Source organism: Arvicanthis niloticus, chromosome 15 (assembly GCF_011762505.2).
Source record: "Arvicanthis niloticus isolate mArvNil1 chromosome 15, mArvNil1.pat.X, whole genome shotgun sequence".
Lineage (NCBI taxonomy): Eukaryota > Metazoa > Chordata > Mammalia > Rodentia > Muridae > Arvicanthis > Arvicanthis niloticus.
The window spans coordinates 25,530,706-25,545,825 of record NC_047672.1 but is presented as its reverse complement, the minus strand read 5'-3'; the positions used below and the strand labels follow the sequence as shown (position 1 = coordinate 25,545,825).

The window sequence follows — 15,120 nt, the reverse complement described above, 5'->3', positions numbered from 1 at the left end:
CAACTCGGCTGTGTCCAGTCGCACTGGTTTTTATGGGCCATCATTTTGTCCAGTAAAAATAAACAGTGCTGCCAATTGAAATCTAATTGTAAGATATCCCCATTTTAGCTGGCATTGATGGCACATGCCTTTAATCTCAGTACCCAGGAGGCTCAGTACCCAGGAGGCAGAGACAGGTAGATGGAGCTCTGTGATTTAGAAGCCTGCTTGGTCTACAGAGTGAGTTCCAGGACAGACAAAGCTACAAATAGAGAAACCCTGTCTTGAACACCAAAATCGAAAGAGAGATCCCCACTTTAGAGTTACTATATATCTTGACATCTGTCTTAGTCAGAGTTTCTATTCCTGCACAAAACATCATGACCAAGAAGCAAGTTGGGGAGGAAAGGGTTTATTCAGCTTACACTTCCACACTGCTGTTCATCACCAAAGGAAGTCAAGATAGGAACTCGAGCAGGTCAGGAAGCAGGAGCTGATGCAGAGGCCATGGAGGGATGTTACTTACTGGCTTGCTTCCCCTGGCGTGCTCAGCTTGCTTTCTTATAGAACCCAGAACTACCAGCCCAGTGATCAAGTGGGGAGGGCACCATTCACAATGGGCCCTCCCCACTTGGTCACTAATTGAGAAAATGCCTTACATCTGGATCTCATGGAGGCATTTCCTTTCTCTGTGATAACTCCAGCTTGTATCAAGCTGGCTCAAAAAACCGGCCAGTACAATATCCTTCTCCAGAGTTCCATCCAGGTAAATGGATGGAAGTAGGAAATATCATATTGAACGAGGCAACCCAGCCCAGAAAGGTAGTCACTGCATGTTCTCTCTGATACGAGGACCCTAGCTCCAAATGATCAGATGTGAGTATATAACCTGAAGGAACTGCAGAACCTAGGAATGTGGACAGTCTTTGTTGTGGGGAGAGGAGGGAGAACAGGAGTGATCTGAAGGGGAAATGAGAAAACGAGGCAGGGTTTATTAAGGCTAGAGGGATGGCTCGGCAGTTAAGAGCGCTTGCTGCTCTAGCAGAGAATGATTTGGATTCGATTCCCAGCACCCACCTATATGGTGGCTCAGGGGATCAAGCACACTCTTCTGATCTATGAGGGCACCATCATGCATATGTACACAAACATACAGGCAGGCAAAATAGCTATACACATAAAATAAAATCTAAACAAAAAACATAAAAATAAAATAATTAAAGAGGTGAAGAGAGATAAATATAAGGAGGGGGGAAGCCAGTAAAATAACAGGAAGAATATCTGAGAACATCATAAAAACCATAGTATTATCTATCTACCAAAAAAAAAAAAAAAAAAAAAAAAACTAGAGTGTGTGTAAGTCAAGTGTATACATATGTAGTTTAAATGAACTTTCCCATCTGGGCTGACAATACTCCCCCAGGAGCCAAAGACTCTCTAACAAAAACCCCAACACCAGGCATGAGCTCTCTTGTGTTGTTGGGCAGGAACCTTTCCTCACCCCCCCCCCAAAAAAAAACCCAAACTATCAAATCATACAAAACAAATCATATTGTACAAAAATCAGATCATACAAAACATTATAGGATATATTGTTGCTCTTGGCTGCTTCCCAGAAGTGGAAGGTAAGTCACTACCTCTGAAGACACCATGCGCTTCAGACACAGAACCCAGAGGACCAGAGCTGCATCTGACCTGAAAACCCCTTCCTGAGGACCGTCTTTCATGGCACCAGAAGGCACTATGCAAGCTTCCAAAGGAAGGAAGCCACCAATCATCCTGTGGTGCCTATGAGCCATGACAATGACCAGCAAGGCACAATGACCCTAATAGTGCACACATATTTTGGCACTAACCAGAAGCTGTCTAACTGGAGGTAAGGCCCACTCAACAAGCAGGAAATCATGCCTGGACTGGAAACCTACCCAACTCTCCGGGCTGGTGAAGTCATGGATCTTGGAGAAGACCCTACAACCACCATTTCACCAAGCCAGCATAATCCCTAACGACACTATAAACACTTATTCTTATACCCATAGATAAGCATAGTCTTCACCCCTCATCAAGGAAACTTCTCTGCAGCTACTGAAAACCACAACCAATCAAAATCCAGAGTTGTGGAGCCCAGTCCCTATGGATACATCTTCAAAACACTCCTGCATCTAAAGCTCAGGGAACGCTGTGAAAGAGGAGAAGAAAGATTGTAAGAGCTAAGGGGGAAAAGGAAGTTTGCTGTACATACATACGTACATACATACATGCATACATACACACACACACACAGATACATACATACACACACAGATACATACATACTCATACATATATACATACACACACAGAGATATATACATACATACACACACAGATACATACATACATACATACACACACACACAGATACATACATACACACACAGATACATACATACATACACATACATATATACATACACACACAGAGATATATACATACATACACACACAGATACATACATACATATATACACACATACATACACAGAGATACATACATACACACAGATACATACATACATACATACATACATACATACATACATACACATATACACAAACCAAACAAAATAAAACTAGAGGCTATGAATTTGAGAGTGGGGTTCGTGGGAAGAAAAGGGAATTATATTATGATCTCAAAAACCGGATCTTTTCGTATGAGACTGGTCTCACTACTTACGTAGCCCTGACTAGCCTAGAACTCACTTTGTAGATCAGGCTGGCCTAGAACTCACATAAGTCCACTGGCCTCTACTTCCTGAGCATTGGGATTAAAGGTGTATGCCACCACTCTAGACAAAAAATGTATCTTGGAATTGATTAAATGGAATATTTCAAAGCTTTGCTCTTTTAAGCCAGTCTTCCACCACAACAACCCAAACCCTGGATATAGCAGTGTGATCTGAAGACCTGTGGAGTTCTGATAGGCAGGAGCCCCAACATGGAGGGCACACTTCTCTTAAACCCTGAGCTACAGGAACCCTGCCTGGAACGGGGCTGGTACATGGGCAATCTTACAAGCGATTTCCCCGAGGGTGCTGATGATCATGGTCCTGTAGTCAGAGGGTGCAAACATGTGGCAATAGCAGGGACTGAGACCCTCCTCTGAGTCCCCCGTGGTCTCCACCACCTCTGGTTCTGACTCCGACTTCGAACCGCAGACCAGATCTCGCTCCAGCAACTCGGCGCTGGCCAGGATAACCCCATAATAGGCAAAAGAAATTCCCAGCCTGGAAGTGTGAGAAGGATATCATTAGCAAAAGCTTTCACCTGGCCTGGGGGATAGAAAGAACCACGGCAGGCAGGGATTAAGAAGGGAAGTGCTCTGTGTGGAAGGCACACAGAAGCAGAAACAGCCTGTACTAGACAGTATCCACAGCATCTGAAGACGCCTTTGGAGAAGCACACGTATGCATTTCTGTTGGACATAAATGTTGAACTACAATTACTGACTCCTACCATGTTTTTAACACTAAGACACCCATAGACAGGATTCCAAACCATCTGTTCCCATTTGAACAGCAGGTAGGTATACATGGAATGTTCCAGTTACTTTGAAAACTTGCAAACCCTGGGCACAGGCAGTCTTCTTAAAGAACTATCTTTCTTTTATGTGTGTTTTACCTGCAGGCATGTATGTGCACCATATGCACGCTGTGCCCTTGGAGGCCAGGAGAGGGTGTTGGATCTCCTAGAGCTGGAGTTAAATGGTTGTGAGTCACCACGTGGGTGCTAGGAACTGAACTGGGGTCCTCTGCAAGAGCAGCCAGTGTACTTAACTGGTGAACCATCTCTCCAGCCCGGTGGTCTTTTTCAATATAGCTGTTCTTATCCATTATTGGGTTTGTGAAAACTTGTAGGGTTTTAATTTGTATTTTCTTGGTGACTTTAAGGTTGAGCATGTCTTGACACGTGCTTCAGATTCAGCTTGGGTGATGTACCTAGTCAAGCCTTTTGTCTATTTCTAAACTCAGTTGTTGGGGCTAGAGACAGCTCAGTGGCTAAGATGGATTGCTGCCCTTCCTAAAGAGACACACTTGAGTTCCCAGCACCCATGTTGGAAGGGTCACTGCCATCTGTTTTCAGGAGATCTGACACCCTCTTCCAGCACCCTCTGCCAACCACACACACACACACGTGAAGTACAGAGAAGAAATACACACATACACACAAAGTTTAAAAAGAAAAATCTTTAACTTAATCACCTATCTTAACTTGTTGAAAGACAATTACATATATATCATTTGTATTTTCTATGCTTATCATATACTGCATTATACACATATATTTATATATCAAAAATATCATATATATAATTTCTTCTCTTAGTTGATAACTTGCCATTTAGGCTTCTCATGATATTATGTGGCACAAGGACACCACATTTTTGTTTATTTGAAACAGGGTTTTGTGTACCCTAGGCTGGCTTCAAACTGGTAGCAGAAGATGACCTTGAATCTTGAACACCCCCCCCCCCCCCGGTCTCCCTTTCCAAGTGCTGACACTACAGGGATGTGCTACCAGGCCCAACTCCAGAGATGCTAATTTAATATAGTAAAAGTCATCAGTCTGTCCTGTCTCAGGCATCTTTTGAGGCCTACTTGGAATCCCTTGCTCACTGGAGGTTAAGGCTGCACAGTAGAGAAGTCCTCCCAAGGCTGTGCCACCATCATTGGCGAGCTCAAAGGATCAGTCTCTGTTGGAGGCTAAACAGAGAGCCCAGACTACAGCAGGTCAGGAGGTGAGCACAGACAGTCATGGGAAGAGCCGGGAACATTGTAGAATATTAAGGTTTCCTTTCTCTCTTTATAGTTTTATCATTTGCGGGGAGGAGAGCGTGGGTGGTATTAGAGAGACAAGACATTGTGGGAGAAGCTGTTTGATCTACCATGTGTATTTCCCCTGGTGCCCCTGAAAGTGAATTTACAGAGTCCCCTTATCCATAGAGGATTCGATCAGAGAACACCACAGATCACACCATGATGTCTTATATGTAATTTCCTATACAAACAAATCTGCAATATGCCACAATAAAAGTTCTATGTACATGTGGTCTCTCCGTTAAAGAAGCCAAAACAAGTCTGATCTTTAGACTGTGGAGACAAAGTTTTGTTTTTTTTTTTTTTTTTTTTTTAAGTGCATTTGTGGAACTACTCTACGTGAGTGGGTATCCAAAAGTACCTATTTGGGTTTTTGTTTGTTTTTTTGGTTGGTTGGTTTGTCTTGGCTTTGGTTTTTCAAGACAGAGTTTCTCTGTGTGTAGCCCAGGCTGTCCAGGAATTCACTATGTAGCCCAGGCTAACCCTGGACTCACAGATTCTCCTGCCTCTGCCTCCTGAGTACTGCGATTAAAGGCATGCATCACCACACAGCATAGCTGCTTAGTTAACCTTGGCCTTGCAGTGGTAATGTTCTTACCATATGATCCAGATCTGTAATGTCGTCCGGAGGTATTTAGAATCGAGTAGATCTGCAAACCTTCCTCTTTTCTCCTGGGAAAATGCACAGGATGGTCAGACCACACACATGGAGAGCTAAGGACATATTTCTCTGATGTTGTTGATCACACAGATCAAGAGTTACCCAGAAGTATGGTGTGGTGAGATCATCCCTGTATGGCTCAGTTATGAAGCCCTTTCCCTACCAAACCCAAAAGACTGATGTGTTAAAAACCAGGCCTAGGGACTGGAGGACAACTTCTTGGCGAAGAGCACTGTGTGAATGACCAGTTGGATCCCAGCACCCACAAGGCAACTCAGAACCGTCCCTTACTCCAGTTCCATGGTCTCCAACACCCTCTTTTGGCTTCTGGAGGGCACTACCTGCATTTGGAGTATAGATATATATGCAAGCAAAACATCTAAACACACAAAATAATAATTTTTTTTTAAACCTGGCCCTGGCTGGTGGATCCAGTCTCTGAGAATTAACTTGATAATTTGTGTTTTCCTTAGCTGACAGAAGTATTATTCAGAACTAGAGGCATTGGGAAACCGATGACAACTTTCAGAGATAGGGCCCCTTTGTCCCTAGCCCTTTTAATCACTGTTTATGTCTCAGCTGGCATGAGGGGGGCAGCTCTGCTCCGACATGTCCTTCTGCCAGGATGCTGTCCCATCACAGGCTGAGAAGTGATGAAGCCTGCTGGGTACTGGCTGTGACCTCTGAGGCTTAGTCAAATGCAAGCTTCCTCTTCCTAAGGAAGTCAATGTCTTAGTTACTGTTCTGCTGATGTAACAAACATCATGACCAGGCAACTTACAGAAGGAACCTTTTAACTGGGTTTAAGGCTCCAGAGGGTCAGAACTCCATGACTGACATCCGTGCAAGTGCATGGACTCATTCCAGCATGGCCCGTCCTTAGTGCTCGTCTCCTCTGAGGTTTCAGGATGAAGGGCTAAGGCTGTGCTGCCCAGAGCATCAAGAACAAGCTCTCGGTTCAGCATTCCTCGTGCCAGCCCCTGTACATGCCTCCCTCCATCTTAGCTCCAGCGCTCACCTACAGGACTCCTTTTCCCCCACTGAGACCTCCTGTCCTTTCTGTGCCATTTGCTGTCTCTTCCTGCCCCATGGCTGTGGCTCAGGCAGCAGTGGCTCAGCTGCCCTTGCTGCCACACGCACTGTGGTCACAGCTATCAACTTTGCAACCAACTCTTCCACATGTGACTGGCTTGCTTAGATTTAAAGAAACCTTCTTTCTATTCTGGTCTAAAGAGAAATTCTTTGACCAAACTACTAATTCCCTATCTCCCAAGTTGTCTATAATTTTAATTTTATATTTTAATTTCTTTAAATGGTGGGGACAGGGGAGACTCTAGAAAGATGGCTCAGACATTAAGAGTGATTCACTGCTTTTCCATACGGCTAAAGTTTGGTTCCCAGCACCATGCTGGATGGCTCACAACTGCCTTAATTCCAGCTCCAGGAGACCCAATGCCATCTTCTGGCCTCTACTAGCATCTGCACAATTCACATGTTCACACACACACACACACACACACACACACAGAGAGAGAGAGAGAGAGAGAGAGAGAGAGAGAGAGAGAGAGAGAGAAGCTATCAAGATGGTTCAGCAGATAAAGACACTTGCTGCCAAGCATGATGTCCTGAGTTCAATTTCCAGAACACACAAAGTAAAAGAAGAGAACTGACAACCACAAACTGTCCTCTGGCCTTCACACGCATGCTGTGGCACGCGCATCTGCACACATATCCACAAACATACACACAAATAAATATACGTTATGAATATACTTTAAGTAATAAAACTAACCCATGAACAGAATGTACGAACCATATCCTAGTATGCAGCAAGATGGTGGAAACGTTTTTGAAGAAACCTGCTAGGCTTTATGGAAATACTTTCTCAAAATGAGACAAAACCAATATAAGAAAATGAAATAAAAATTTAAAAATCTTTCGTATTATTGCCATGAAGACAAATGACGTGATTAGCTCTGCAAGATAAGAGGCATCATTTGTGTTTTATAGACAGCAAAAATTAAGTCAGGTAATCTATCAGAATCACAGGGCAGTATGGCAGAAGAGCGCCAAACTGAGTCCCACCTCTAATCTGCTCATCCTAGGCCACCCCTCTGCTACCAGGAGCCAACCAGACTAGAGAGCACGGCCCCCTTCCAGCTGGACTACCAGTGGAGGATAACCCAGGTGTGCACTCACCAGGATAGGCTCCACCAGCTGTCCCTCTGGCATGACTGAGCGGTTCATCTTGGCAATGCTCTCCAGGGTGTCCAGTGCAGCCTGCGTGTTCCCAGTGGAGACGTTGAAGCGAGCAGATTCAGGGATAAACTGGGCACAGATTACAAAGAGCATCAGAGCTACAGGTTCCACAGACTGTAAAAGGTGCTGTTGTTACTACTCCATGCCTTACTCAGTCCTGGTAGTCCCCACCCCCATGGGAAGGTTGGCAAGCTTAAAGGCACACAGCACACCAAGCATTTTCTGATGAATTTGTGCTGACTCAGAAATTTGCCTCTAGAGAGAGATCTAGAGATCAAGAAACACTGGACTAAATCCAAAGGACTAACTTTAGATACTTGAATACAATATAGATTTTTATCTAATTTTTTTTTTTACAGATGAGTCAATTATATAATGGCAGGTATTAGATTCTGGGCTTGAGAACAACTCGTGTACAACAAATTCCAGGCTGCCCTTGAACCTAGCCTTAAGAATGATGGGATGCAGTTGGCTGAGAGAGCCATGAAATCTTAGTCTCCAACCACAGAGACCAGGGTCTTCCCAGAGGAAGCAACAAAGCACCTGAGGGGTCTAGATGAGGGTCTTGGTGGTGGTGGGTACACACTGGGGATTAACCCAAGGCCTTCTGCAAGTGAGATAAGCATTATCCCCTGGGCCACACTCCCTGAGCCCTCAGGGCCACCTCAGGGATGGATGAGGGGTGATTCTGAGCAAGAAATCTAAAGAGAATGATTCTCTGAGCCTGTACAGAGGAGAGGGGAGCTTGGCCCTGAGACCAGCCATGGGAAAGATGTGTGGAGGGCGGTCATGATTTTGCTTAGTGTAGAAGAGGAAAGGCCTGGGAGGTTATCAATTCTTTACAAAGAAAGTGGGGGGAAGTATCCCTGTGGAGACCTGAATTAGACTGAGGTTTGAAATAAATGACCACCCAGGGCCCTTCTCTTCCTCAGTTCTCCTTCTGCTCCCTTCTCTCTCTCTCTTCCCTCTCCTCCCCTTCTTTTACCTTCCTTTTCTTTCTTATGTATCCCAGGATGGCTTCAAATCACTATGTAGTTGAGGATGACCTTGAACTTCAGAACTTCCTGCCTCTGTCTCCTCAGTATTGAGGTTAGAGCAAGCATGTGTTATCAGGCCCAGTTTCTACTGTGCTAATGAACAAACCCAGGGCAGCTTCAAGTACACCGGACAAGCACTCAACCAACTGAGATGTATACATCCCCACAACTGAAAGTTATTACAGCTTCAAGGGATCAGACACACGCGAATACTGGGATGGTTTGTATATGCTCGGCCCAGGGAGTGGCACTGTTAGGAAGTGTGACCCTATGGAGGAGGTGTGGCCTTGCTGGAGGACATGTGTCACTGTGGGTGTGAGCTTTAAACCCTCATCCTAGCTGTCTGGAAGTCAGTCTTTCCACTAGCAGCCTTCAGATGAAGATGTAGAACTCTCAGCTTCTCCTGCACCATGCCTGCCTGGATGCTGCCCTGTTCCCACCTTGATGATAATGGACTGAACCTCTGAAGCTGTAAGCCAGCCCAATTAAATGTACTTTATAAGACTTGCCTTGGTCATGGTGTCTGTTCACAGCAGTAAAACCCTAAGTCACATGCACATACCCACATATAAACACGCAGTCATATACATAATTGAAAATGAAAGCAAATCTGTGTTTAAAACATAAAAACAAATGTGGAGAAAAGAGGCCAGTGGTCCAGCAGAAAGGTAACAGAGAGGCAGTTTCAAAAGCACCACCTTGAAGGCCATGATGAGGATGATGCCAGGGATGGAGGCGATTCGAATGAGCCAGCGCCACCCAATGGTGGGGATGACCACAGAGGCCATGCTAATGATGAGCAGGGAGCCAGCAAGCCAGAAAACCTGGGGAGAAAGACGGGGAAACATGACTGTTCCATCTGTCCTGCCTCTCTGGCATTTCCCCTTCTGTGGAGCCTTAGGACCAATCCTTTTGTGTACTTTGTGAGCGAGGTGGGAGTTCTGAGGGGGTGACAATCGGGCCCTACTTCCAGGACGGCTCCTCTGATCTGAGGAGTTGATAAGTCACTCTGCTCTGTGGCCCAATTGGTTTTCTATAAATTTGTTGGCTCTATTTTTAGCTACAGAAAACCCGTCAGCAATGTCGCTAAAGTTTAAAACAAACAAACAAACAAAAACATCTAATATTCTAGAGGTTTTAAACACTGATTGGGTTTTTCTGGCACAGATAATACAATCCTGTGTCATAAGGAAGCACAGGCGGGTGGGGAAAAAGCTCTGCTCCCAGCCCGCTGCCGTCGTTCTGTTTCTCAGGATGTAACGTGGCTTATTTACTGTCTGCCTCCCACTCCTTTAGACACAGCCAACAAGCAAGTATTTTGTTCCTTCTTCCAAAAACAATCCATAGACTATGTAATGCTTTATACAAATTTATGTTTACATATTTATGTTTACAATATGATATTTTTTTATGTTTACAAATTTGATATCAAGTCCTGTGGTCAAGAATTATTAATAGAACCATTCTCACTAGCCTGAGCACGCCGACCCATTTACAATGAAAAATAACGTTCACCTCATCTCACAGAGAGAAAGAAGGTAGCATTTTAGAAGACCCTTTAGGGAGCCAATTGATGGATGGCTTTTAAAAATGTTTATTTGTATGTGTATACATGTTTTGCCTGCATGTATGTTTATGTACTGTATCTGTTAATCAAGGAGGCCAGTAGGTGTCAGATTTCCTAGAACTGGAGTCACAGATGGTTGTAAGCTGCCAAGTGTGTGCTGGGGATCAAACCCATATGTTCTACAAGAATATCAGTGCTCTCAACCACTGAGCCATCTCTTCAGCCCCAAGGGAGGATTATCTTATCAACAGTAATTTCACCAAAAATAAATTATTTCAGAAAGTGTTAGGGCTATAAAGAAAATAGAATAACGTGTGGAGAATGACTTGGGTGACAAGAGACAACTTTTCTGAAATAGATATAGCTGCTCTGTAAGAGAGAGTGACAGATGATGTGGCATTGGGATGGATCTCAGTAGTGACAGGGAAAAAGGCCTTCGAAATGCATTTGGCTCACATTTTTTAAGGTAAAGGTGACAAGGTTTGTTAATGAACACTTGGACGATGGGGCCAAGAATTGGAGATGAGCCAGCAGAGTCTGGAAATTGAGTAAGGACAGGGAAGGAGCAGGGTCCACTGTGGCTCCCACATTTAAGCTCAGATGGCAGAGGTGAGCTGCTTGCTTTACCCTGGAATAGAAGCATGAATACCACAGGTCTCAGGGGGAAAATGAAGAGGCAAGTTCTAAGAAGGTTGCATTACAGTTTGAAGAAAATGTTCCTTCCCATAGGTTCATAGAGAGTGGTACTATTAGGAGGTGTGGCATTGTTGAAGTAGGTTTGGCTTTGTTGGAGGACACTTGTCACTGGAAAATGGGCTTTAAGGTCTCAGAAACTCAAGCTAGTCTTCCTTCTTGCCACTTGCTGATTTAGATGGAGATCTCTCTCTCAGCTCCTTCTCCAGGGCCATGTCTGCCTGCAAGCTAACATGCTTCCCACCATGACAATAATGGGCTGAACCTCTGAAACTACAAGCCAGCCCCAGTTAAATGTTTTCCTTTATAAGAGGTGCCATGGTCATGGTCTCTCTCCACAGCAATGAAACCCTAACTAAGACAGAAGTTGGTACCAGGGACTGGGGTTTAGTTGTGATAGGTTGGACCATGCTTTTGTTTGAATGTGGACTTTGGGACTTAGGATTGGGAAAGCCATGAAATGTTTTCAGTGGGGCTCAATGGGCCATCCTAGTAGGAACATGGAAGACAGTGGTGCTGAGGGTGACCAACTGTTGAGGCCTGGCTCAAGTTTTCAGAAGAGAAGAATGTTAGTATGTGTCCTACAGACTATTCTTGTGATATTTTGATGAAGAATGTGGCTGCATTTTGTCCTTGTCTGAAAAATCTGTCTGCAGCTAAGTTAAAGAGTTTTTGGATTGATTATGTTGGCAAAGGAAACTTCAAAACAGTCTAATATCAATTTTGTTGTGTGGTTATCGGTAATGAAACAAGCTGAGCAAAGAAAAAATGCAAAACGTTCAGTTTGAGGAGAAAATGGGCACCAGGAAGTGGAATGATGCTAAGTGCTGTGTTCAAGGAGATAAACAGATTAAAGAAAAGTCTAGTATTAAATGAAATAAAGGGAGTGAATTCTTCAGGCCAAGATGCTACCCAGCCAAGCTGCCAACCTGTTAAAAGGAGTTAAAGAACAGCTTAGGTCCTGGTGTGGTGGTGCACATCTTTAATCCTAGCACTCAGAAGGCAGAGGCTGGCAGATCTCTAAGTTTGAGGCCAACCTGGTCTACAGAGTTCCAGGACAGCCAAGTTTAGGCAGCAAAGGAAACCATCAAAAACATAAAGCTAGAAAAGCCCCGATTAAATGCTTTCCCTTATAAGAGTTGCTGTGATCAGTGTGTTTCTTCACAGCAATAAAATCTTGACATTGCATTTCAGGACTTGTTAAAATATTCTAGTGACTCTCAGGTAAATGGCTACCAGCTCTCAATTCAGGAAGGTGTTCTTGGTTTTTAATAAATATTTTTGGAGACAGTAAGAAGAAAACATAAGTAGAGTTGTCCCTTCCTTTCTGTAGGATTCATATCCATGGTTTTGGTCAATTGTGTATGGAGGATATTCAAGTATATAATAACCAGGGGGTATATGAAATATGATACCATTTTCTATAAGGAACTTTAGTCTCCACAGAGTTTTATATCCTCTGGGATCCAAGAACCAATCTACCATGGGCATAAAGGGATGACTATATACCGGCAGCCACTGGAGTTGACAATATGACCCAAGGAGACATAGACAAGATGGAGTATTGAGGAAACCTGTCATGGTAGTGAACAGATGGATCACTTAGTATTGAAGTATCAAGTGCAGACACTATGACTAAAGATGCATTCCTGGTCATGAAACAGTGAAGACAAAACCTGGTGAGAACTGGACTCACCATTGGTTGTTTCTTAATGGTTGTCGTTGCCTAAATTCTGTGTTTAAAAAAAAAAAAAAGCAAAACAACCTCCTGTTTTATTTATTGCCAAATACTTTAAACCTTAGTGGAGAGGGTCTTCTTTCTCCTGGACATTCATTGAAGTTGGGACTTTAGGGTCTGAGTGCATCAAAAATAGCCCAGGGGAGCAAGACTGATAGGGCTTCTGATGACCTCTAGTCAACAGCCAGCCAGGATCTGTGGAGGTCTGTGGAGGACCCTGGAGGAACAGCAGCTGCCAAGACACAATCATGGTGCCTTCCTCCAAGCTGGCGCTGTATGGGTCTGGACACACCAGCATCCTTGGAAGAAAGATAGGACATGCAAAAAGGGTAGGGGCTATTTCCTTCTCCGAAGTCTCAGTGGGGTGGAAAAGGCCATCTTAGATACACAGTATCTTAAGCATACTGCTAGGTGGCACTCGTCCCCAGCTCAGAAAATCTTCAGATTGGACCTCAGGCATTAGACATGCTCTGTGCCCATTAGTTGGTGCCAAAATAATAGACAGCTCCCTAGGTCAACCAAGTGAGTGCTTGACTGGATGGAAGGCAGCCCACAGCCCCGTTCTTTCAGAAGCACAAGGCTCTGTCGTTCCCACTCTGCTTTACCTGAGACAAGGGCAGCATGTAGCCTCGGTATTTTGTGGGCAAAAATTCAGTCTTTATGATTAACCTGCACAGGAAAAGGAGAAACACAGTCATTCTGCTTTTACAAAACCAAGTATCTTTCCTTTAAACGATCACAAGTTTTCACCTCAATAAAGATATTATAACCATGGGGGGGAGCACTTTAGAGATGGCTCAGCAGTTAAGAGCTCTTGTGGCTCTTGCATGGGACCTAAGGTTGGTTCTCATAATCGTTCTTAGTTCCAGTTCCAAGGTATCTGACACTCTTTTCTAACCTCTGAGGCACCAGGCACTCACAGGAGTCACATACTATACATACATACACACATACATACATACATACATACACATGCACATACATACATACACATACATACATACACATGCACATACATACATACACATGCACATACATACATACATATGCACATACATACATACATACACATGCACATACATACATACACATGCACATACATACATATGCACATACATACATACACATGCACATACATACATACATATGCACATACATACATACACATGCACATATATACATACATGTTGCAAAGCACTCACAAACGTAAATCTAAAAATTATTTTAATTAGAAAGGAGCTCCTTGGATATGAAGCTATAATTGTTACAGTGACTTTCCACTTCCAGTGAGAGGTGAACTTGCGACTGTTCCTTGCCTGTCACTTTGCTGCGACAGTCCCTTTAAACAAGGACGTCAGTCCTATTGCTTTGGTCAAGAGAAGCTTTGGATGATGGCTTTATCAAATCAAATCACCCTTTTGATGTAAAACATACCTAAGAAATCAAATATACCCAAGGAAAGGCAAAGAATGTTCACTGACGATAGTCACAGCACTGTCCTAAAGAAGTATCGAGTGATTTGTAAACAGAAGAAACAGAATGAGTCCAGCAGTTTTCACATTGTTTCTGTTTGCATTAACCAGAGCTGGGTCTTCCTTCCTTCTTTCCTTCCTTTCAAAATATTGATTGGACTGCATCTTGCAGATTTTTAAGCTCTCTCAGCATCTAGTTCTCTCCTATCCCTATCCCGGCTCTCAGCTCAGACACTTAACTCATGCCCCAGGGAAAAACACTTCTGTTTTCCACACATAAAGGCAGTGCCAGGTGCTTTGACATCTCCGTGATTGAAGGAGAACTTGCCACAAGTCATCCCAGAGGGAATAGCCTGGGGGTTCTGGGGTTTCTAGATGGCCCATAACTGGAACATTAACACAGCAACTCACACTCAAACACTGAGACCCTGTACATTTACCTAGCAGAGGAGAAAGTTTGGCAGGGAACAGACAGCCACATTAATTTAAGCCTATTTCAGGATTTTCCCCTCTGCTTTGCAAATTCTTTCTGGTATGGGTTTTGTTTTTGATTTTGTTTTTTTAATCCAAATATTTTTATTTTATTTTTAAGTGTGGTATCTCTCTCTCTCTCTCTCTCTCTCTCTCTCTCTCTCTGTGTGTGTGTGTGTGTGTGTGTGTGTGTGTGTGTGTGTGTGTTCATGTGCATGAATGTATGTGGTTTGCAGGTTCCCAAGGAGACCAGAGGCATCAATTTTCCCTGCAGCTGATTTGAATTTGGGCCCTCTGCTAGATTGGTAAGTACTCTTAACCCCTGAGCTATTTCTCTAGTCGGGTGTAGTTTTAAACTACAGGGCAATGGCACTTTGTAATGGATGG

The 15,120-nt window shown here is 43.8% G+C and overlaps 1 protein-coding gene across 3 annotated transcripts in view; it reads right to left on the bottom strand.

The window, feature by feature from the left end:
• Svopl (SVOP like) overlaps positions 1-15,120 on the bottom strand; it is a 64,838-nt gene that overhangs the window by 27,956 nt on the left and 21,762 nt on the right. For all 3 annotated transcript variants that reach the window (XM_076913539.1, XM_076913537.1, XM_076913538.1), the window contains exons 7-11: positions 13,396-13,459; positions 9,491-9,616; positions 7,696-7,824; positions 5,434-5,507; positions 3,034-3,245 (exon numbers count right to left, since the gene is read on the bottom strand). In XM_076913539.1, coding sequence (XP_076769654.1) covers positions 3,034-3,245; positions 5,434-5,507; positions 7,696-7,824; positions 9,491-9,616; positions 13,396-13,459 — 605 coding nt within the window. The remainder of the gene's footprint in view (positions 1-3,033; positions 3,246-5,433; positions 5,508-7,695; positions 7,825-9,490; positions 9,617-13,395; positions 13,460-15,120) is intronic.